This window comes from Podarcis tiliguerta (assembly GCF_965153285.1).
Source record: "Podarcis tiliguerta genome assembly, chromosome: 13".
Lineage (NCBI taxonomy): Eukaryota > Metazoa > Chordata > Lepidosauria > Squamata > Lacertidae > Podarcis > Podarcis tiliguerta.
In genome coordinates this window covers 11414602-11438357 of record NC_139546.1, presented here as the reverse complement: position 1 = coordinate 11438357, position 23756 = coordinate 11414602, and the positions used below count along the sequence as shown (strand labels likewise).

Sequence of the window (23756 nt, the reverse complement as noted above, 5' to 3'; positions counted from 1 at the left end):
ACAATGCCTGATAAGCCAACTCATTTGTGTATAAGTTATTTATTCAGCCACAGAACTAGTTTCTGAAGGCAGGGAGGGGGGTGGAGAATGAGGGCTGAGCAATGTCACTGGCTCTTCCACATCATCTGGGAGTCCCTCTTCAGTCTTGCGTTTTTCCAGCTTTGTTATCAGCTCTAAAAAAAACAAAAGACCAAATATGGGTGAAGATTCATAACACAAAAGGTCCAAGTCACAAAAAACGAGTGGAAAACCCCTTTCACACACTGAATATAAATAATTCCAGCCCACAGGATGACAAGACAGACGGGAGAAGCAACACTTAACTAAAGTGCTCTTTTGCTTCCAACAGGATAGGCAAGTTTTCCTCAGCCCTAGAGGCCTTATTTTAATTAGTTACAAATATTTAAATTCATTTGAGTTAAGGGTAAAATTTACAGTAAGAGCCTCTGGTTTCTTTCCACCTCCACCCTTCAGGGTGAGGCATCTATTGAAAAACACTTAGTGCCAAGACAAACTACTGTGGTGGGGGAGCTACCGCTTAAGAAGTTTGTAGAACTTGTTGAGAAACAACTTCCTTCTAAAGGGAAGAGCATATTATGAAATCCTACTTTGGGATAAAGTTCCCCTTTGAAGTGGGCAAATAGCCAAGGCCAGTACACGCACCACCCCACTTGGAACACTGGTCTGCCTCAGAGGTTACTTGCTCAGGACAGATTGGTTTTTTACAGGAGAATTTCCACCTGACCTTCCCAGTTCTGTCATTGATTCCCTCTGGATAAGGATAGATCATTTAAGTGTGAGGCAGGTAGCAGCGATGTTGAAAAACGTCTCACTTTAGTTGCAGCAATAACATTTAAAGGGATAACTCACAGCGGTGGTAGAGAACCTAATTAGGCCCACAAGTCTGTTTTGGGCAAATCACACTTTTCCTTGTGCCTGACACAAAGTGCAGGGAACCTTAAGTCATAGCTGCAAATGAATAATCATGCTTTGCAGCCGGAATTTTGTGCTTTTTGAATCTGGCACCCTGCATGGCAGCAGAGAATGGCCCCAAATTTGAAATGTGCCAAATTAAAGCCATGGTTCCAAAGCATGACTCGGGAATGCATTCCTGATTTTTTTTTCTTTGTAAAGTGCAGCTTGAAGTTGAAAACCCCTGATGCCAAGGGACTGGAAGATGGGGGAGGCCACCCATCTATCAAAGTGGATCACAGAAGGGTGGCCCCTTTGAAATCTGGCCCTGCAGTCAGACTTTCGGCTTAGAACCAGGGAACCTGAGGGGCTGCTCACCTGTATATTTTCTGTTGAGGGATTAATGTGGACGCCTCTGCCATTACCTGGGAAATTTTGCATAATGCCTATCCATTACAAAACTTCTAAATGGCCTCTATTCATCCAACACGTAATTTTGCTGTAACACGGTCAGAATAATTGACCTTTCTACCCTGCCCGCACCCACACTGTGACATAATCCAGCACAAGCTAGAGTACCTTTGGCTGGGTTGAAGACACCATTTGTTTGCTTGTCACATACGTAACATCGCTGAGACTTCCGATAATGCTGCAGCGCACATCTCTCACAGAAGTAATGTTTACACCTGAAAAAAGCATAAAGCAAAGATAGTCAGCTCCAGCAGCTTTCTGGCAAGATTTCTTATTTGATATTTTTGCCCCACTTTTTGAGGTTGTTTTTGTCTCAACTTCAAACAGTCGTACATTGAGAATACCGCTATTGTGACCGGTTGATGCCAACGGAGTTTGCAGGATGTTAACTCCATGCCCCTAGGGACGCGGGTGGCGCTGTGGGTTAAACCACAGAGCCTAGGACTTGCCGATCAGAAGGTTGGCGGTTCAAATCCCTGCGACGGGGTGAGCTCCCGTTGCTCAGTCCCAGCTCCTGCCAACCTAGCAGTTCGAAAGCACCTCAAAGTGCAAGTAGATAAATAGGTACCGCTCTGGCGGGAAGATAAACAGTGTTTCCGTGCAGCTGCTCTGGTTCGCCAGAAGCAGCTTAGTCATGCTGGCCACATGACCCGGAAGCTGTACGCCGGCTCCCTTGGCCAGTAAAGCGAGATGAGCGCCGCAACCCCAGAGTCTGTCACGACTGGACCTTTACTTTTTAACTCCATGCCCCAATACAAAGAAATGTGTTTTTTTCTGCACTTTTATAGAATTGCAGAATGCTGGCACCCCAGCCAAGATCCTCACTGTGCGTCATTGCCACATTTCTTATTTCATGTTTAAAGTCCCCCGCATAGCTCTGTGTGTAAAGCTTCCAAGTTTAAACAAACGGAGTGTCTGGATCCTCCAGCCATCTTACTTGGTCACCACAGGATTCTTGAAGGAGCTTCTGCAAATGAAGCATTTGAAAGGCAGTTCTTCGTCGTCACTGCTCACCTCGTAGTTTTCATCATCTGCTCAAAAGAAAGAAGTATTTGCTTGGTTCTGCCGCTAACTATAACGGGATGTGACTTATCTCCTGCCCACCCTGTGTAGGAAGCTATATTGCCAAGAATAGGCAAGCCTTCAACATCTAGGTCCCTTTGAAGCCACCAGCACATAGGATGAAAATATTAGGTTTAATGAGCTTATTAAACTGCCCACTCAAACCATCTGCTCCTGTTCTCCTCCCTCCCTGCCGCCCACCCTTTTCTATTAACAGACAGAGAAAGGAGGGGGGTGCCTTTGCTCCAGCAGTTTAACTAGGCAGATGCCTGGTTCTCAGTACTCTCACAGGCTCATAAAAGCACCATCCTACTGAATATCTTCCAAGTTTTTACAATAGAAGAGGCCCCACAAAGATCTAAGGGGGGGGGGGTTGTACAAAGAGAAGGCAACCCGTGATCCATGAGCCTTAATGGATGACATCTTAAGAACTCTGCAAATTGCCCATCTGAACAACACCACAACCATGACTAAGTACCAACAAGTAGCAGGAAGGCAACATAGAAAGGAAGCCAGCTGTATTGCAGTCTTTGCACTTTTAATCAACTAAATGATCTTACAAGAAACTCGCACCAGCTCAAAACAACTGCTATAATCTTTTCATTCAAAGAAGAAAAATAGCTGCTACTACAATGCATGGATTGTTCCTCACTTTTTCCGATTTAATCTCTCAGATGCAGTTTGAAACATCAGAAAAGCATTAGTTAAAACTTGAGAGGTGACTGAAAAGCTTGCAGATCAAAAGGAGAAAAACAAATACTTAATCTCATACTTTGTTTGTAGTCTAGTATTGCTTGCTAATTCTGATTAGCAAATATCTCTTGTCCTTCAAAGTGACTTATCCATCTCTCTGCACAGCAACACTTAATGTAGGCTAAATCACCCAAACAAGTTAAAAGGCTGCCTGACCCTCATTTATCCATTTACTTCTTAATCTTTTGATGTATTTTTGAACCAGAAGTGGCTATTCTGTTATGCTTTCTCCTGGTGTTGGGCACCCAACTTGAATGAATGAATCTTTATTTGCGTCAGCCATAGCAATAAAACAATACCATATACAAAGAATAGAAATAAAAAGTCAATTATATAAAATACATTTTAGGGTTTTGAATCAATAGTCAAATAGTGGATCTTATTCTGATTGCGCCAGCTAAAAACCTTGCAACCTTTTCTGTCGCCTGCTCATCTTGATCTGCCAAGAGAAAGGACACTGTGGCAGTGGCTGGGCGACACGGAATGCCACCCAACTTCCCATCAAACCCAGCCATCAGGTTCCCCAGCCTTGTTTTATACCAAAGTTTTAAGAGGAAAGCAAGCCGGTGCTGAAGGCAAAGCAGTTCAGGAAGGCTGATCCCTGAGGGATAATTTTCCCAACGTCCTCAAAATCAGTATCAAAGTTAGACAAAACACGTACGCATACTTGATAGCATTTAATGATAAAGCTTCAAAATTTGTCTCTAACTACGTCATGCACCCAGTTTATTCTCCAATGCAGTCCAAAGGTAGTATCAATCTTGCCCTCTACACCTCTAAATTTTGTGCCATGCAAATTTGAAAGGCCTATTTCCTAGTCCCTCATTCAAACATCTTAAGCTGAACAACTTCAGGCAAGAGAACAAGGATTCCTCAACATACCATTAACTCCATAGCGTCCCTCATCCAATTCTCGTTCAATCTGCCAGCCATGCTTGTAGTCCGATCGGTCATGGAGGAATTTGCAGCTGTCTATCGGGAAAGCAAACCAATACAACGTGTGAGCATTTGTCAGTGATTTCTGTCTTGCTGCCAACTTCCCCTACGTTTATGGAGATGCACAATCTTAAGCAGGATTCGCTATTAGGAAAGTATATGAAACAGCCATTCACCTCCAAATCCACAAAACCCAGTTTCCTTGTAATCCTTGCAGATGTCAGGTTGGTAGTCCCATCGCACAGTGGCCCTGAGATGCTCTGGGGCTCGTATGGGTCCCTTCCTGAAATGAAGAAGGAAGGCCTTAAAACAGCTGTCGGTGAATCTTGGAATGAAACTATTAGGCTTCAGTAGAAATGTTATAAGGAGTTATGTACAAATAATTTTTTTAACTCTAGGGTTTTTTCTTTTTATGGTGAGATAAGGCCAAAATAAATTCAGATAATTAAAGGACAGAATATAGTGAAAGATGGAAAGGACTTGCTGAGATGATTAATAATTAGAATACAAAAGAGGGAGGTGTGAGGAGGTCAAGGAAATAAGTCAATGAAGATAAGAATATGGAATTATTGGATTTGTTTTTAAATTTACTTTTTTGTTTTTGATGTTGGTGTATTGTATTCTTTCTTTATTTTCTTTTTATTGATTTGTATTCTTAATTCTGTTCCTGTTTTTTCTTTCTTTCTCTTGTAACTTTAAATTTCCAATAAATATTATTTAAAAAAACAAAAAAAACAGCTGTCAGTGTGCTATGCAGAAGGAGATAATAAGTTGGGATGAAGGAGCAAGCAGAGGTTCAAGTGGTAGTTAGATGGGGAATGGTGAGGTTTTTTTAAGTAGGAAGATTTGAAGAACAAATCTGATAAAAAGAAAGGTGGCTTCGCATGATATTTCAAAACCTGTTTAACACTGGCTTTTTAAAAAATCTGGAATTTTCAGGAAATCTGTTTCGGTCATCCTGCTATATTTCGGTGGTATTTATTGCTGACATGTCAACTGCATGTACTTCTTAGAACAAAGAGAGCATTCCGGGATGCATAGAGATACGCATGTTGACTCACCACAATACTGCAAATCTATGAAGAACAACTACAGTGGTACCCCGGGTTTACATACACTTCAGGTTATACGCTTCAGGTTACAGACTCCGCTAACCCAGAAATAGTACCTCGGGTTAAGAACTTTGCTTCAGGATGAGAACAGAAATCGTGTTCCAGCGGCGCAGCAGCAGCAGGAGGCCCCATTAGCTAAAGTGGTGCTTCAGGTTAAGAACAGTTTCAGGTTAAGAACGGACCTCCGGAACGAATTAAGTACTTAACCCGAGGTACCACTGTATACATCTTGGCTGTGAGTCCTGGGACACTTTCTCCCTGCCTTGCACACCTTTTCCCACCTGGCCTGGGAGAGTGGGGTCCTGACTGACTTCAGCTACAAAAGCTGAGGTGTTGATCAGATTCTTGGGTTTAGGAACTGTTTAGTTGGGCTTTGATGGGAGCGGGGTTGTTGCTGTTCTTATTTTTTGTATCTCTATTTTTAGATCTTATTATGATTTAATGTGGAAACTCTTCAATTTGGTTGCATACTTTTTGCTGTATTTTATTTATAATTTCTGTTTTTGTTATTTATAATTAAGTAATTTTTTCATGCTGTAAGCTGCCTTGAGCATCATTTTAACAATGGGAAAGTGCCATACAAATTAAATCATGTATATGCAGTGCAAGCTGAGAACTTCTCAACACCATAAGCAACTTAGAAATAGGAGCAGGATTTGTAATTGGAAAAAATGCAATGTTAGAAAAATCAGCCAGCTGGATTTTTCTGAGGCACAAAATTCACATAGAGCCACCGTGCTGCAAAATGTTTTTCTTTGAGGATAAGTTTCACGCTTTCCTGCCTTACCTTACCATGCCTGAGGAAGCATTCCCCATGGACGTATCCTTTGGCTTCACATACTTTTGGTAATTATTGATCCCACGGTAAATCTTATCGTCTTCCTTCCCTTCAAGTTCCTGAACAGAGACAGGGAGGAAAAACCACATCGGCAAAACAGCATGGTTGACACCAGAGCAGCAGCTTGCTCACATGAAACCAGCTCAATTCCCACATACTGGTACAATGAAGCAGCGGCTAAGAAGAGCACTGGTGAAATACAGAACAACAGAGATGAGACCAGACAGCAGCAGAAAACAGAAACAAGAATAGTACTGAATATTGCAAAAATAAAAATGTGATGTACCTAGAGGAGGAAATCTGTGAAGGGAATAGGAAGAGGATGGCTGTGAAACAAGTGGCCAGAAAGATTATGCTAGCAGCAGTCTCTTGGGGGAAAATAAGGAAGAGGTGCAAAATAAAAATGAGAAATGCCACTAAGAAACTCTTGTCCATTTCTTGAAGGCGTATGAAAACTTGTAGTAAAGGAAGGAACCTTTAAATGGTAGAGATACTCACCTTCTGTATTTGCTGGCTGCGTTCAAAAATGGCTTGTGCATCTTTCTCTTTCTCTGTGTCCAGCTCATATATAGCTGTTGCGCCCATGTCCTCCGGACCCACAGGTTTCTAAGATACAAGAATGTTATTAGTAGGGCAGCATAGGAGGTGAACAATACTAAGCTAGCATTGAAGGGACGCGGGTGGCGCTATGGGTTAAACCACAGAGCCTAGGACTTGCTGATCAGAAGGTCGGCGGTTCGAATCCCCGCGACGGGGTGAGCTCCCGTTGCTCGGTCCCTGCTCCTGCCAACCTAGCAGTTCGAAAGCACATCAAAGTGCAAGTAGATAAATAGGTACCGCTCCGTCGGGAAGGTAAACGGCGTTTCCGTGCGCTGCTCTGGTTCGCCAGAAGCGGCTTAGTCATGCTGGCCACATGCCGGCCCCCTCGGCCAATAAAGCAAGATGAGCGCCGCAACCCCAGAGTCGGCCATGACTGGACCTAATGGTCAGGGGTCCCTTTACCTTTAAGCTAGCATTAAACTGTTATTGGAATTAGCAGTTATTCTAGTGATTCATTCAAACAGATGCATGCTCTCTCTAATGCAGGGGTTGCCAGACTTCAGACTTGGAGGACCTGATATTATTATTATTAATAATAATAATAGTAATATTAACCCCAGCACCCCTAACCAGAGTAGAGCTTGGGAGAGGGTGGAGCCAATTGCTGCTGCACCTTATGAGCCTGTCACTGGGATAACCTACAAAGGCAAGTACATACCATCCCTGGGTTACTTCATAAAACTATAAAAATGGTCCGCAGATGTGTACAAAGGCCACCAGTTAATAGCTATATATTGCAGTTAAGGAACATGGAAGCTGTGAAATCAGCTACTGGCAAAGGACAAATGACCGCTGGGAAAAGCACAGAGAGAAGAAATGCCACAGTGCATCTGCAGCAGCATAATTGGACATCTTCATCTGCCCCAGCTGCAACAAAACATGTTTCTCCCACATCAGTCTCTACAGACACAACAAGGTGCTGCAACCTTCCAACAGCTTGACCTCACTCCCAAAGAGGCACTCCACTGTCAAAAAGGACATGCCAGCAGGGAAGCCATGGCAGAGATTCACACACACACCCCTTGCAATTTTACTTGCTATTATTCAAGTGCTTGACGTCAGAAGCTCTTGCCAATAAGCTGTGCATCCCCTAATGTTGGTTTCGCACACTTTAAACACTCGTACCGCAGATCTTGTAGACTTATATGCAACTCCAATTCTTTTAGACTTGCCCTCGTCATCGCTACTGCTGGACGCGTATGAGGTGTGGTCTTTCACACTTTTCTTGGTCTAGAAGATGGAAAAAATCAGTGAGAGTTAACTAAGAAACATTCAGGAGGGGACATATTCATGGGCACTTGGGGAAACTGCATCACCTTCTGAATCATGGGGTTGGAAACTTCCTTGCGTCTCTCCTTCCTGACCACCGTGCTGCCTTCATCACTGCTGCTCCCTGTTGGGTGGATGGACACAAGCATTATCAAAGTACTAAAACAGATTAATATTGGCAGACTGCATCTCCCATGAAAGACCTATGTCCCTTGTTTGGCTACAGGGCCCTGCCACCCCACTGCAATAAGTTTATGATCCTATGAACCAAGCTGCTTTATTCAAGAGGCAATGGCTTACTTTTGTTCCTAAACAACAGGTTCAGAAGAAGCCTGCTAGCTCTCTTTCCTATGGCTATATATATATATTTAAAAGGTAATAGGAGATTATGCAAATAGCAATGTTATCCAATAGGATCTGGTGACAATATACATAGTCCATATACAATTATAGATCACTGTTGAGCAAACAAGAGACATAAAATAAAACCAAAATAAATGAACCACAGGTACGTGGATGTCTGGAAGGCAGGGACTAGAACTATTTTTAACATGGACATAGTGGTTAAACAAGACAATTACAACCTACAAAGCACTAATTCGAAGCCGGTCAGGTATTTTTCTTAACATATTACATTTCCCCCTTGGTTTTTAATGTATCTGTACAGTATATGTGTTTGAGGGGATGTTTGTCCCTTTGTTTTGGTCGGTTGTTAAGTTGCTTTGGGCTGCCCTGGGTAAGATAGAAGAATTCAACAAGTAAAAAAACAAGGCAGTCGTTAAAAAAGCAAACACGGACAAAAATTGTGTGCGCGTGTGGCACACGGATATACCATGCAAATAACTGCAATAAAAACATTATCCGAGCGTTTTTCAATGGCAGCCCCATCATGACAACAAGGAAGCTTAGCCTAACTGCCCCCCCCCTTGGTCCACCCACCCCCAGCGCCGACCGGCTGGGTCTCTCACCGGGTTCCTGGTCGCTGCCCGGCCTTTTGCGCTGGCCCCTCCCGGGCGCGGGGCGACGCTTCTTGAAGAGGAAGCTGCAAACGGGCTGAGGGGCCGCCATCGCAAGTACGAAGCCTCACCGGAAGCGGAAGAGCTGAGATACCTCTCTATCCCCCTCCTCCCGAATAGCGGCCAATCCGCCAAGGTTCTACCTGGGCGTACGGACAGTGAGGTGACGCTCTACCGCTCGTCAGCTCTATCGTTGTGACGTAGAAGAATGTGATTGTTATGATTTTTTAAAGTAGACTCGCACGTAACTGAGAGCTTCCGAGTTCGCTTCGGGATCCTTCCCGCTTCTCCTCCGTCTTGTTCCCCCGGCAAAGGATTTTAAGGCTTGCCGCGACCCGGGGAGGGGATCTTAACCCTCACTTAAAAAGAAAAAGAGAAAGGAATATAGCAATAAATGCACGATTCCCTGCTCCTTTAAACTATGGGCCATGTGGGAGAAATGTAGTCGTTCTGATATTTTCGAACATTTAAACATGTTTTCTATTGTAATTATTTTTATGGTTGGGTTTTTAACAGATCTTAACCCTGATATTAAGAGTCTCATGCTCTACCAACTGGGCTATCCTACTCAACTGTATATCTATCTCTTTATAGTTTTAATTCTATCAATGCTTATTTTTATTATTATTGTTTTTTCTATATTTTAGCTGTTCCTGTTTTTATCTGGAAGCCGCCTTGAGTCCCGTCAGGGGAAAAGGTGGGACAACAATTATTATTACTATGATTATGATTATGCAACGCATCTCATACTGACTGATGGAGCAAAAGCTTTCTGACATGCAACTGAGTCCTGGATCAGGGCAGGGCTGCCGTAAATCACAGGTGGACTTTGGGCTCTCAAATATTTGCAGCACCCTGTGTGATGCTAAAATTTGGCACCCCCCTCCTCTCACGCTCCATTCTACATCATTGGTGCAGCACACACAGTGGCACTAGTGCCCAGTGCAACCAAACCGGTTGCGCTACCCTAAAACCGCCTCTGCTTATGTGCCCCACTCTCAGCCACCTCCCAACCCTAACCTGCCCTGTGAGCTCAGAGGGGAGGCAGAAGCAAGGAAGCTCAGCAAGAAGTGCTCCTGCTATTTGTTCCTGAAAGGACCCTTGAGCAGCTCGAGATAACACACTGTTCTACTATTATAACATTTGCTTCTTTTAAATACTGCTGTGAGTTTGGGAGGTTAGTCTGTATGATACCTGAGCCTCTTCTAATTCCTGGGTTCCTGGATCCAGCAAGGGTTAAAATCTAATGGGGGATACCATTGTTCAACTGGTTGGGCAAGTCTGTTTGTGACAAAATGGCCATAGTTGTAATAATAATAATAATAATAATAATAATACATGTACCCCACCCATCTGACCAGGCCTCCCCAACCACTCTGGGCGGCTCCCAACAGATTCTTCAAAACATGATAAAGCATCAAACATAAAAAAACTTCCCTAAACAGGGCTGCCTTCAGATGTCTTCTAAAAGTGAGATAGTTTTTTATTTCTTTGACATCTGATGGGAGGGCGTTCCACAGCGCAGGTGCCACTACCAAGAAGGCCCCCTGCCTGGTTCCCTGTAACTTCGCTTCTCGCAGTGAGGGAACCACCAGAAGGCCCTCGGAGCTGGACCTCCGTGTCCGGGCAGAACAATGGGAGTGGAGACACTCCTTCAGGTATACTGGGCCGAGGCCATTTAGGGCTTTAAAGGTCAGCACCAACACTTTGAATTGTGCCTGGAAGTGTACTGGGAGCCAATGTAGGTCTTTCAGGACCGGTGTTATGTGGTCTCAGCGGCCACTCCCAGTCCCCAGTCTAGCTGCTGCAGGAAGTTGCCAATTAAGGACCACCATTAGAACTCAGGACGAAAGGGAGAAATGTACTAAGAGGAAGGCACGCTTGGCAAACCCTCACCGTGATCAACTCCCACCCGGAAACCTACGTCCCCACTGTGGAAGGACATGTGGATCCAGAATTGACCTCCACAGTCACTTACAGACTCACTGTTAAAACCGTGTTCATGGAAGACAATCTTACTCGGCTACGAGTGATCGCGAGAGAATAAAACCATTAGTATAACAAAATAAGTGATGGCGCCCTCTGACAAATGGGTGGGTCTCCCTCCCCTGCCTGTCTGGTAGTGAGAAAGGAAATAATCTAGTGTGTGAGAGAGGTGAGAGAAGGCAGAAGCTGGGGGTCAGAGTCATGCCTGATTTCTGCTAGAATCCAAGCCTGTGGTAAGCATGGACCAATGGTAACAAATAGTATGGGAAACAGCCCTACTAGAAAAATTAACCAATAAACTGAAACTGACACGGGGACAAACAGAAGAAGACGCCTTCACCACAGTATGGCTCTCCTTTATCACATACACAACCCAACAAGACAATGGCAATAATCCACCAACAGCATACAAATCAATATGGCTAACCTGATCCAAAACATCCACCCACCCCACTCACACACAAAAACAAAGATCACCACAGCCAATCACAAACAAACAACCACACCCTAGGCCAACCCCAACCTCTCTCACCACCAAAGGAACACAAGTGAACAGCACAAGCAACGCTGACACCAAACCCTACATACATTAAGCAAAATAGAAACATCGCCACCCCACCCCACCTCCACCCATCTTTCCCCCCTCCACCCCTTTTCTTCCTAATGTCTCAACAAATGAAACTGATTGTAAAAATGTTACATGGAAAAAATACGAGAGACATTACACATACTTCTGTAAAACAAGAAAATCTTTAATAAAAAATAAATACATTAAAGAATCCAAGCCTGTGACTATGCTAGAAGCAAGACCTCTTTGCATGTTAATGGTGTGAACCCCTCCATCTTAGGCTCAGGTTGTATAGATGTGTCAATAAACCATATATTCTAAAGACACTGCAGTCTTTATGTGCCTCATTCCAAAGGAAATTGAACCCTGAGTAAGTGCCTGAATTCCCTGGAAATTTGCCTGCTTGGAGTTCATGTGGCCTGTAAGAGTATTTTAAACTTGGGGGCAAGCTTATTATTATTATTATTATTATTATTATTATTATTACCCTGCCCACTCTGCCCCAGCAACTCTGGGTGGCTTCCAACACTAATAATTATAATAATAATAATAATACATCAAACATTTATAGTAACAATAAGATCCTATATAAAAAGTCATAATAAATTTAAAATAAACAACTTATACCAAATAAAGCAATATGCAGTAATATGCGTCTCCAAAGCATGGTAGCACTGGCTAACCACATTTTGAATTAAGTAAGTGAAGGAATTTTATCATCTAAAAGTGGCGGGACGGGGACATTCGAATGTTAAGTCCCAGAGTCTTAACATTACCTAGCAGCAACACTAACGGCTGAGAAAGAGCAAAGATATCCTACAAAGAAGAGAGATGAAAGGAGACATGTGAAATTTGCACTTTTTAACACTCCTCTCCCCTCCTCACTAGCTCAGATAAACTGTTTCCATGACAATATCCCCATATCTAACTCTATATGTGACTAGCCTTTTGTGGAACACTTACAAGTCCTCAAGAAGATTTGTATAGTGCCTGCTCTCTCCTTTAATAAGCATTATAGACTTGGAAGGGACCTGCAAGGTCATGTCTGCCAAGCCCCTGCAATTCAGGGAGCTCAACCAAGGCATCCATGATAGATGGCCGTCCAACCTCTGCTTAATAGTGGAGTAGCAGAGCTGAAAACAATGCCAGTATATTTCACATATGGGAACCAATGGCTGTGCGGAATAGGAAAGCGGATGTAAGTGCAAGGGGTGGAATATTTGAGGGCAGAATTCATGAAGGTCTGAATTCAGGAACTCATAGGCTTGTCACGGGATGGAATACTCCTCTGCCTGTCCTCTGCGTTATGAAGGGAACACAGTGGATGTAGCCTACCTTGATTTCAGCAAGGCATTTGACAAGGTGCCCCATGATATTCTTGTAAAGAAGCTGGTAAAATGCGGTCTTGACTATGCTACCACTCAGTGGATTTGTAACTGGCTGACTGACCAAACCCAAAGGGTGCTCATCAATGGTTGCTTTTCATCCTGGAGAAGAGTGACTAGTAGGGTGCCACAGGGTTCTGTCTTGGGCCCAGTCTTATTCAACATCTTTATCAACGACTTGGATGATGGACTCAAGGGCATCCTGATCAAATTTGCAGATGACACCAAACTGGGAGGGGTGGCTAACACCCCAGAGGACAGGATCACACTTCAAAACGACCTTGACAGATTAGAGAACTGGGCAAAAACAAACAAGATGAATTTTAACAGGGAGAAATGTAAAGTATTGCACTTGGGCAAAAAAAAATATGAGAGGCATAAATACAAGATGGGTGACACCTGGCTTGAGAGCAGTACATGTGAAAAGGATCTAGGAGTCTTGGTTGACCACAAACTTGACATGAGCCAACAGTGTGACGCGGCAGCTAAAAAAGCCAATGCAATTCTGGGCTGCATCAATAGGAGTATAGCATCTAGATCAAGGGAAGTAATAGTGCCACTGTATTCTGCTCTGGTCAGACCTCACCTGGAGTACTGTGTCCAGTTCTGGGCACCACAGTTCAAGAAGGACACTGACAAACTGGAACGTGTCTAGAGGAGGGCAACAAAAATTGTTAAAGGCCTGGAAACGATGCCTTATGAGGAACGGCTAAGGGAGTTGGGCATGTTTAGCCTGGAGAACATGAGGTTAAGGGGTGATATGATAGCCATGTTCAAATATATAAAAGGATGTCACATAGAGGAGGGAGAAAGGTTGTTTTCTGCTGCTCCAGAGAAGCGGACACGGAGCAATGGATCCAAACTACAAGAAAGAAGATTCCACCTAAACATTAGAAAGAACTTCCTGACAGTAAGCGCTGTTCGACAGTGGAATTTGCTGCCAAGGAGTGTGGTGGAGTCTCCTTCTTTGGAGGTCTTTAAGCAGAGGCTTGACAACCATATGTCAGGAGTGCTCTGATGGTGTTTCCTGCTTGGCAGGGGGTTGGACTCGATGGCCCTTGTGGTCTCTTCCAACTCTATGATTCTATGATTCCATGCAGCAAAATGTGGAAGACAGCTGTATGAATCAGACCCCTGCTTTCACAGTTTAAATAGTGCATCATGTTCCTATTAAAGTGTCAAAAGTGTTTGCTATTTACAGACCAAGGAACTTATTAATATAGAAAACGGTTTGCTGTAAACCATCTGGTACTCCTGATGTTTTCCTTCTCAGCTACTTCCTGTATTTATGGTGTTATTAAAATTGACATGTGCCTTAATTTTATTTCTAACTACCCGCATAGACCTAGTTGAGATGCTCGGGACACAGTTTGGATTACAATGGTACCTCGGGTTACAGACGCTTCAGGTTACAGACTCCGCTAACCCAGAAATAGTACCTTGGGTTAAAAACTTTACTTCAGGATGAGAACAGAAATCGTGTGGCGGCGGCACGGCAGCAACAGGAGGCCCCATTAGCTAAAGTGGTACCTCAGGTTAAATACAGTTTCAGGTTAAGAATGGACCTCCAGAACGAATTAAGTTCTTAAGCCAAAGTAAAGGTAAAGGGACCCCTGACTGTTAGGTCCAATCGCAGGCAACTCTGAGGTTGCAGTGCTCATCTTTCTTTATTGGCTGAGGAAGCCAGTGTACAGTTTCCGGGTCATGTGGCCAGCATGACTAAGCCGCTTCTGGCAAACCAGACCAGCACACGGAAACACCGTTTACCTTCCTGCTGGAGTGGTACCTATTTATCTACTTACACTTTGACGTGCTTTCAAACTGCTAGGTTGGCAGGAGCAGGGACCGAGCAACGGGAGCTCTCCCCATTGCGGAGATTCAAACCACTGACCTTCCTATCAGCAAAACTGTGATCTTGTGTCCAGTGATTACTTTCACTTTTTTTCAATGACTGTTATTGGTCTTTAAAATGAAATAAAATATGAAAGCAGATTACAAAACGAGCAATGTGTCCTTGCTGTGCCATGATTGGCTCCTGAGTTGATAGTCTAGTCCGTGTGTGGCTGGGTGGTGATACTGGGAAGTCAACTTGGGCTTGTATTGACTCCTATGGGATGTAGCTACTTACAACATCTCTCCCATCCCTGTAATAACTTTTCAGTGGCAGGGGAGGATAATATTCTGAATAGGCTCTCCAACCCTTCCCACCACAGCCACAAATCTGCCTCTTTCCAAAGCCCTTGTGTTGGCAGTGTAGTTGTTACACAGCCTTAACATCTTGACTGTTATGATGTTGCTGTTATATCCTACTAAGTCACTACAATATCCTAACTCCCCTTGCTGACATGCATGGAAGATTTAGGGTGCTGTCCTTATTGCACCAGCTGCCATTAGGATGTGGAAGAGATCTGCTGTCCTCCTAGCACATCAGCATCAGTTACACTGCTGCCACGAAGGATGTGCTGGTGCAACTCCCCATATGGGCCTGTCAAATACTCCACTGTGCTGCACCAGTGAAGCTATGCTGGTGGAACAGCTAGAAAGGGAAAGAACACACCTATCCTGTATTCATTCAGGCTACGATCATGCCCCCCATTGATAGTGCAATGCTATACAGTTGTACGAGGAAGTGAGAGATTTTACTTTCTTGGGCTCCATGATCACTGCAGATGGTGACAGCAGTCACGAAATTAAAAGACGCCTACTTCTTGGGAGAAAAGCAATGACAAACCTAGACAGCATCTTAAAAAGCAGAGATATCACCTTGCCAACAAAGGTCTGTATAGTTCAAGCTATGGTTTTCTCAGTAGTGATGTATGGAAGTGAGAGCTGGACCATAAAGAAGGCTGATCGCTGAAGAATTGATGCTTTTGAATTATGGTGCTGGAGGAGACTCTGGACCCCATGGACCAGAGCACGCCAGGCACTCCTGTCTTCCACTGCCTCCCACAGTTTGGTCAAACTCATGTTGGTAGCTTCGAGAACACTGTCCAACCATCTCGTCCTCTGTCGTCCCCTTCTCCTTGTGCCCTCCATCTTTCCCAACATCAGGGTCTTTTCCAGGGAGTCTTTTCTTCTCATGAGGTGGCCAAAGTATTGGAGCCTCAGCTTCACGATCTGTCCTTCCGGTGAGCACTCAGGGCTGATTTCCTTCAGAATGGATTGGTTTGATCTTCTTGCAGTCCATGGGACTCTCAAGAGTCTCCTCCAGCACCATAATTCAAAAGCATCCATTCTTTGGCAATCAGCCTTCTTTAAGGTCCAGCTCTCACTTCCATACATCACTACTGGGAAAACCATAGCTCATCATTATTTTGGGTTTCTATTGATTTATTGGTTGGTTTGTTGCCTGTATGGGATATTCTGTTTTTTAATGTTTGATGTTTTGTTGTGTTTTTATATATGCTGTAAGCCAGCCAGAGTGGCTAGGGAAACTCAGCCAGCTGGGTGGGATATATTAGTATTATTATTAATTTTATTGTTATTATTGGCTTGCAGAGTTGCAAGGGCTCCCGAGGTTCATCTAGTCCAACCCTAGCATAATAAAAATCCATTGCATATCAGTTCAGTTTAAAAGTGAGACGAATATGCAAAAAGCCAACATTTCCTGCCTCTTCGAAAAACATGGAGAATTCTGTCTCACCCAGAAAGTTGGCTAAATAAATGCTTAGGGCGGAGGGGAAAGGAGGCTTATTCGCACATGGAAGAACGGAATCGCCGCTGGGTGTCGCGATGGCCACACTCCGCACCCAGCGGTGGAGAGAAATCTGTTGCAAAGGGGCATCTGTGGGCTAGAGAGAGGAGCGGGAGCATCCGCGCGTCTAGACGCAGGGTAATCTCATTATCGCTTGCTATTCTTTCGCTCGGCGTTTCAATTTGCGCGCGCCGCCTCGCGCACCTTGACGGCGCGGGAGGCGGTTTGCAAAAAGATCACCCCGCCTGTCACCCTATATATATTGCAACCCCCAAATAGAACGGTTTGCTTGCAGGCACCCAGCCACCCACCCCATGGATGCAGTGTGGGTGGGAGGGAGACAGACCTTCTCTTAGTGTTGGGGGGCGGGGCATTCTTTGGGGGCCACCTTTTGTCCCCATAGAGGGGGGGGAAAGAGACTTTGCTCCCCCTCCCCATGGCTAGTCCTACCCCACAGAGCAAGAGCAGCAGCCCCCCCCTCCCACCACCCCAACCCCCCCTCCCGCGTTGATGGAGGCGGCGGCAAGAAGGGAGATGAAAGGGGGGTGGGCTTCGGGGGCGGAGAAAAAAGTGAGGGGGGGGGTTCGCTGCTGCGCGCGCACGCGGAGCACAAAGGAGACGCCGAGAGGAGGAGGAGGCGGAGCGCCGCGCTTTGTGCGCCGGAGACCTCTGGAGGGGAAGCCGCCACAGGCAGACACGCGCGCGCGCATTCACACGGACACCCGGACCCGGCTTGGGCCGCGCTGCGCCTACCTTCCTCCTCCTCCTCCTCGGCGGCCGTGAGAGAGAGAAGCTCCTCCTCGGGGAGCCCCTGGGTGGGTGAGTGAGTCCGTGAGTCCCTCGTCTTTTCCCCCTCACGGCGGGCGGAGGCCGCTCCTCCGGGGTCGGCGGGCCGACCGAGAGCTTTGGCCGCCTGAGGCGGAGCGGCCAAAGGGCGCCCTTGTCTCCTCTCCCCGAAGCCAGCGCCCATTTCGGCACCTCAAAGGGAAGGGGGGGAGGGAAACAAAGCACCCCTCCCCACCACAGGCGCTTCTTCCATTCTGTGGGAAAATCTCAACGGTTTTAACGAGATGAAGGGACGTTGGCCGCCGCCTCACTCCTGCCTCACGGCAGGGCCGGCCCTGCCCAGCCTCGGCTGGAGGGGGCTTTTCATGGGAGAGGACCGCCTGCCCGTAATATAACTGTTATTTTTGGGTGAGGATGAGCCAGCTCCTAGGGAATGAGGTCCACCTTCGGCCACCTCAATAAAATATTCGAGGGGGTCCCCCCCCAAAAAAAAAAGTTGAGGGGGAATTCCCATCCAAATGGAATGGGTGTGCTGCGTCATGGGATTGATGATGCGGGGTGGGGCTTACCTGCCCCCCCCCCAAGTTGGCACCCCTGAGGTGGGGTGTGTATTCACGTAGGGTGGGGTGTTTTGCTTCCCCCTTGCAAAAGATGGGGAGGTGGCTCATCTGCGCCTGAACTCAAAGAGATGGCGTTTTGGGGGACATCCCTGCTGTGCCTCTCTGTGCGCTGAGTGCCACAGGAAGGTGCTGGGAGCTGCACCTGGGATCCCGGGGATTTGCACACCCCATGTCCCCGGAAACTGCCCAGTGCAAGGAGAGGATGGAGGCGTCGAAGCTAAAGGGAGCAGGGCAAATGATTCGGAGAGAAACCACTGGTCTCCTTTGGGTGGGTTTAGCCTTTGACCTTCGGTCTTTGATGCTCGCTACAGACGCAGCATCAGCAGTGCTCCTTCTGCTTTTGTTTTCCATATTGCTTGAGGAAATAGCTCCACGAGCCTCTGTCTGGTGAATTTTGAGCGAGAGGAGGAAGACACATTTGTATATGCAAAGAGGAGCGTGGTTCTTTATCATCACATGCTCCAGCGGTGGAAGCTGGTTCAAAAGTTGAATTAATTAGGACTGTCTCACACCCATTTTTAAAGGCACAAATATACAAAGCTGTAACATGATGGAACCTGGGTGGTGAAGACCACTAGCACCAGATTGGATGAATTTTAGTGCACAAACTCCTCCAAGAATTGCGTTTTTGCTTCTGTAAAACAGAGATTGAACACAAACTGATCAGAGGGGGAGTAACTCAGGGATGGTATCCTAATTTCACAATTGACTTAGATCAGGCTTCCTCAGCCTCGGCCCTCCATATGTTTTTGAGACTACAATTCCCCTCATCCCTGACCACTGGTCCTGCTAGCTAGGGATCATGGGAGTTGTAGGCCAAAAACATCTGGAGGGCTGAGGTTGAGGAAGCCTGACTTAGATTTTATGAATGTTGTGGGCAGCTTTGAGGATTTCAGCTGGAAAGTGGAATGCAATTTGCAAATACACTTGGACATGTTTTGAAGCTTCTATCAACATGGTAAACCGTTCTAAGAGTTGAGGAATGAGTCCTGGCAAGACCTTATTTGGAGTGTTCAGTTCTGGATATTGTAGGTCAGAAAAAGCTGTAACACAATTTGATTTTAAAGGGCAGATATGACGAGGAGAGGCTGAAAGAGTAGAATATACAGAAAAACTGACAAAAACAATATGCTAACACTTTCCAAATGATCTTGGTTCAGTAATAGAAAAAAATGTAGTGTAAGAAACTGCATAGACAAGGAGGTAGCAAGATCTTCTTCCTTGGAGGGTTTAACACAAGGTTGGACAGGTACCTGTCAGAGTTTTGGAAATTGACCAGCATTTCTCTGCAACGTTTGCTGAATCTATCGGTGGCTATCTTGTCACCATGCTGGCTTGTGAAACTGTTTTGATAAAGCTGTGGTGAAGGAGGTTTGGTTTATCAATAGCTATCACCCTGTTTACAGAATGGATGGAATTATTAGTCGTGATAGCCTACTGCAGGAATGGGAAACCCGTGGCTCTCCAGTTGTTTGTTGAACTACATTTCCACTCATTCTGGACCACGTTGGCTGGGAACTAGAGTCAAAGAACATCTGGAAGGTCACACGTGCCTCATCCCTCATAGAGCACAGTACATCTCAGCATACTAGATGCTGGGGACAAACAGCAGGTATCTCCATCACCTTCATGCCCTGTTTGTGGGATTCCATAGGCAACTGGCTGGCTACTTTGGGAACAAAATGCTAAACTAGTTTACCGATAGCAGGCAGTTCTTAAGAAAGCAGAGCCTTCTTGGTTTCTGATCCTCTTTGCATGCATGGTTTCTTCTCGCTCCAGCACACCCTTTCCTCTGCCAGAAAGGAGGATGTGTAGCAACATCTTGTTTCCTTTTAAGTACATAATGAAATGCTTTCTTCTGTTCTCTTTATGTGGCAAATAGTCCCATCTTCCCTTGCCCTCAAACTATTCGTTTTGTACACCTTGCTTGGAATGAAATCCATTTAGTTGAATGTGTTTGGGTCTTGCTACTGTAGCTCAGTAGTTGGTGAGTTAGTATACAGTGGTACCTCGTAAGACGAATGCCTCGCAAGACGAAAAACTCGCAAGACGAAAGAGTTTTTCGTTTTTTGAGTTGCTTCGCAAGACGGATTTCCCTATGGGCTTTCTTCGCAAGATGAAAACGTCTTGCGCCTTTTTCTTACAACCGTCAATGCATTCCTATGGGAAACCGTCAATGCGCAGTGGTGCTTCGCAAGACGAAAAAATTCACAAGACGAAAAAACTCGCAGAACGAATTAATTTCGTCTTGCGAGGCACCACTGTAGTTGAATGTGTTTGGGTCTTGCTACTGTAGCTCAGTAGTTGGTGAGTTAGTATACTAATTATTGAGCAAATCCCAGTCTAGCTGTGTCACTTAATCAAACTTTGCGACTTTCCCAGTAGCTCTCAGACACAATAGTTGTGTCTTACTTACAAATGGCTACACTTTGAGACTTATTAAGTGGCATGTCTTTCCGAGAGCAACTTTGCCTTTGGGCTTCTAGGTGCCATTTGGACCGTTCACTTTCTTAAGTTGAGTCAGGGAGGAAACATTTCAACTTGACAGGACACTGCAATGGACCTCCAGGTGGCCATAATGGAACATCAAAGGGAAGCTGTTGAATTATAGTTCATCAAGAGGTTACATGCTTTCACATGGACTAAACTGATGCAACAGATTTTTATTATGCAGTACTGGGGCTGGACTAGATGACCCTTGGGGTACCTTAAAAGTCTACGATTCTAGGATTCTGTGTGGGTTAATTGGCTTACCAATGGCAGGGTATCTGTGTTATCAACACAACAGTTTTTTGGTTTTTTTTAATGGCACTGCTAAGAATGCAGTTATCACCCTCTGTAATTTTCCACATTTCCTTCTGACCTCACTGAAAACATCTCCCTTCACAGACACACACTCTGAATAACATGTCATGCATTTGATGAAATGGACTGTAGTTCACAAAAGATAATGCCCAGTGTTCAAAATTCCCATTGTTCTAGGCACATTTTGCGACAGGGAATTTTATTAGCACAAGCAGTTTCTGAGCTCTGGGTACAGTACTGCACCTAAGATTTCAGATTAAAACTGCGGAGTGGAAGGAAAGGAGGATCCTTTTCTGCCTCCCCACTTCCGGCTACTTTCTGAAGAATATTAGGGGCGTGGGCAGAGGAAGGACTAAACCATGTGAAAAATGAACATAATATTTTAGCTACAATTCATTCATTTTCAGCTTTGTGTTCTTGTTATAAAAAAAAAGCTCCTAGACATTCTGTTGTAGCGCCCATAACCTAGGTTTAAGGTGTCATTTAGCTCCTAGCTTTCATATCTCAGTTTCTAACACTGATAATGCCATAATAAATGTGTCGAGTCTTTAAGCTTCCACGGGACTCTTTGTTGTTTTATAACTTACTTTCTTCACCAAACCTTTATTAGGCATTACAAATATAGGCCATCATAAAACATCCATATATAAAATGTTAAAATATATACAAATAAGCAGCCATATTAAAATATGTAATAACGAGAATTTTCATTGGAGTATCTCCTGTTACATAGTGCCATTCACCACTCTGAGAGATACTATTTATTGATAAAAACTTAGCCACCCTTGCAATTACTTCCGGGTTAATGTCAGACAGATAGAATCTGATACTTTCATTGTGCCGTGATGTTAGACTACCCCAAAAATGGGGATAGTATATGTTTGCGTAGCTGGTTGTACGATGGACAGTAGAAAATAGTGTTTTACTGTGTCTGGCACATTCAAAAACATCCGCAATGTCTATCATTTCTGGGGATGTTTAGATACCTGCCCATGACAAAAGCTGAGGGGAAAACGTTCAGTCGGGCTAACATAAAGGCCCTGCATTGGACTGGAATTATTAATTTTGAAATATAAGTGACCCTGTTATCCGTTGCATTTAAACCATAAAACTTGGGGGAGCAAATTTTATTTACAGCTGACTCAATGTATTGTTTTCCAATGTTCCTTAATCTGATTTGAATATTACGATAAATATATTGCTAGCCCACACCCAGTATTCCTTTGTGTGTATACTTAGTTATACACACATCGTCTCATACTTGATTGAACTTGGAGCCCCAGGATATGTCTCAAGAAACTTGAGTGCATCTTATCTAAATCAGTATTATATTCTTGTATCCAGTTGCTTTATAACATGGTTACCAAGACTTAATGCCTATGTGTCTTTAGGACCCAAACTGCAATACAGTCTTTAAACTAGGGATGGTTAAGTTGTGGTTCCCTAGGTCTTGTTGGAGTCTAATTCTGTTTAAGAATGGAAGAGCTGTGTCTTAGTGGAAGAGTATATGCTTTACATACAGAAGGTCCTCGTTTAGTTCTCAGTATCTCCAGGCATGGCTGGGAGACACCCTTGTCCGAAACCTTGGCAAGCCACTACCAGTCAGAGAAGAAAATTGTGAGTCAATAGTTTGACTCAGTATAAGGCAGGTTCCTATTTTCCTAGACCCAGCCAGCATGGCTAATATTTGGGGTAGTGGGAGTCCAACAACACCTGCAAGACCGCAGGTTCCTCACCCTTGCCTTAAACCCAAACCTCATTTCCAGTTGTTTCTTAAGGTCTGCACCAATCATGTATAAAGTGGAGAGTTTGTTTTGAAGAACAAAAGGAGCCAAAAGGAGTGAATAGTGAGGTGCAATCCTCTAACTGCTACTTACCGTATTTTTCGCTCCATAGGATGCACCTGACCATAAGACGCACCTAGTTTTAGAGGGGGAGAACAAGAAGAAAAAAACCTCTCCCTCTCTGCGCAGCGCCCCTTCAGTGAAGCGGCAGGACAAACGGAGCCCCTTCCATTTCTCCTCCCGCTTCACTGAAGGGCACTGTGCAGAGAGGGAAAGCTGCGCAGCGCCTCTCCAGCGAAGTGAAGCCAGGAGAGCAAGAGGGACCAGTGCGCACCGATCCCTCTTGCTCTCCTGGCTTCAGCGAAAGCAATGTGAAGCCTCCAGAGTGCAGCAGGAGCGCTCCCGCTGTGCTCCAGAGGCTTCACGTTGCTTTCACTGAAGCCATGGAGCCTGCATTCGCTCCATAAGACGCACACACATTTCCCCTTAATTTTTGGAGGGGGAAAAGTACGTCTTATAGAGCGAAAAATACGGTAACTCTCTGCAGAACCTCTGACCTAGGCACCTTTTCCAGCTAGACTCTTCTCTTACTGTTAGGGAGCAGGCTGTAGAGAGGTAAACCAGGCCTATTCCTTTGCCCATATACTCCTTTATATCCAGAACTGTTACTGTCATGCAGGATTTGAACTTTAGTTCATATTACTGGTTAAATATTTATATAAGAAATATATAGCCTGGAAAGGAGCAGTGAACGTTCAGAAGCGTTTATCTACTTGTAATAAACCCCTTGTGTTAAAAAGGATAAGCAGCCTCTATGAAAGTGAAGTGCAACAGAAAATTAGTTAAGGAAAACTTGACCTGAATAGCAGGTATGTCTTTTGTTTCATAAGAATTAAGAATGTTGAAGAATTAAGAATGTGGTTGCCTTTGATTGCTATCACCCTTGCATGAACCAGAGGGAGAATGCGTTCTTTCTTTTAAGCTAGCAGTTAATGGGCTATGAGCAGTGGTTGCGCCAGGTTATTTTGCGCCCCAGGCAAGGCTTACTACTTGCACCTCCCCCCCCCCCAATGCTAACTTCAATTTTCAAAAACAGATGTATTGTAGAAAAAAATGAAAAGCACAAAACTTGAAACTGCTACATTTATTTTAAATTTAA

The 23756-nt window shown here is 44.7% G+C and overlaps 1 protein-coding gene across 2 annotated transcripts; it reads right to left on the bottom strand.

Annotated features, from left to right (window-relative positions):
- Positions 1-23: 23 nt before the first annotated feature.
- On the bottom strand, positions 24-17587 carry LOC310661565 (E3 ubiquitin-protein ligase RNF113A-like). Of its 2 annotated transcripts, none has more exons than XM_083407910.1 (10): positions 17356-17587; positions 8001-8077; positions 7810-7914; positions 6583-6690; positions 6034-6143; positions 4311-4417; positions 4081-4170; positions 2321-2414; positions 1492-1598; positions 24-173 (listed from the first exon to the last, which is right to left on the bottom strand). In XM_083407910.1, the coding sequence occupies exons 1-10, from the start codon at positions 17570-17572 to the stop codon at positions 40-42; spliced, it is 1149 nt and encodes a 382-aa protein (XP_083264036.1). In that variant the 5' UTR covers positions 17573-17587; the 3' UTR covers positions 24-39. The 2 variants fall into 2 exon arrangements, with proteins under 2 accessions (XP_083264036.1, XP_083264037.1); XM_083407911.1 differs by lacking the exon at positions 17356-17587 and adding an exon at positions 8922-9328.
- Positions 17588-23756: the final 6169 nt, after the last annotated feature.

Excerpts from the sequence above, each read along its gene's own strand:
- LOC310661565 (XM_083407910.1), bottom strand. The coding sequence starts at position 17,572 with ATGGGCGCTGGCTTCGGGGAGAGGAGACAAGGGCGCCCTTTGGCCGCT. Across the intron at positions 8,078-17,355 it reads CGAGGAGGAGGAGGAGGAAG|GGAGCAGCAGTGATGAAGGC; the intron begins GTAGGCGCAGCG and ends TCCACCCAACAG. Across the intron at positions 174-1,491 it reads TGTCTTCAACCCAGCCAAAG|AGCTGATAACAAAGCTGGAA; the intron begins GTACTCTAGCTT and ends TGTTTTTTTTAG.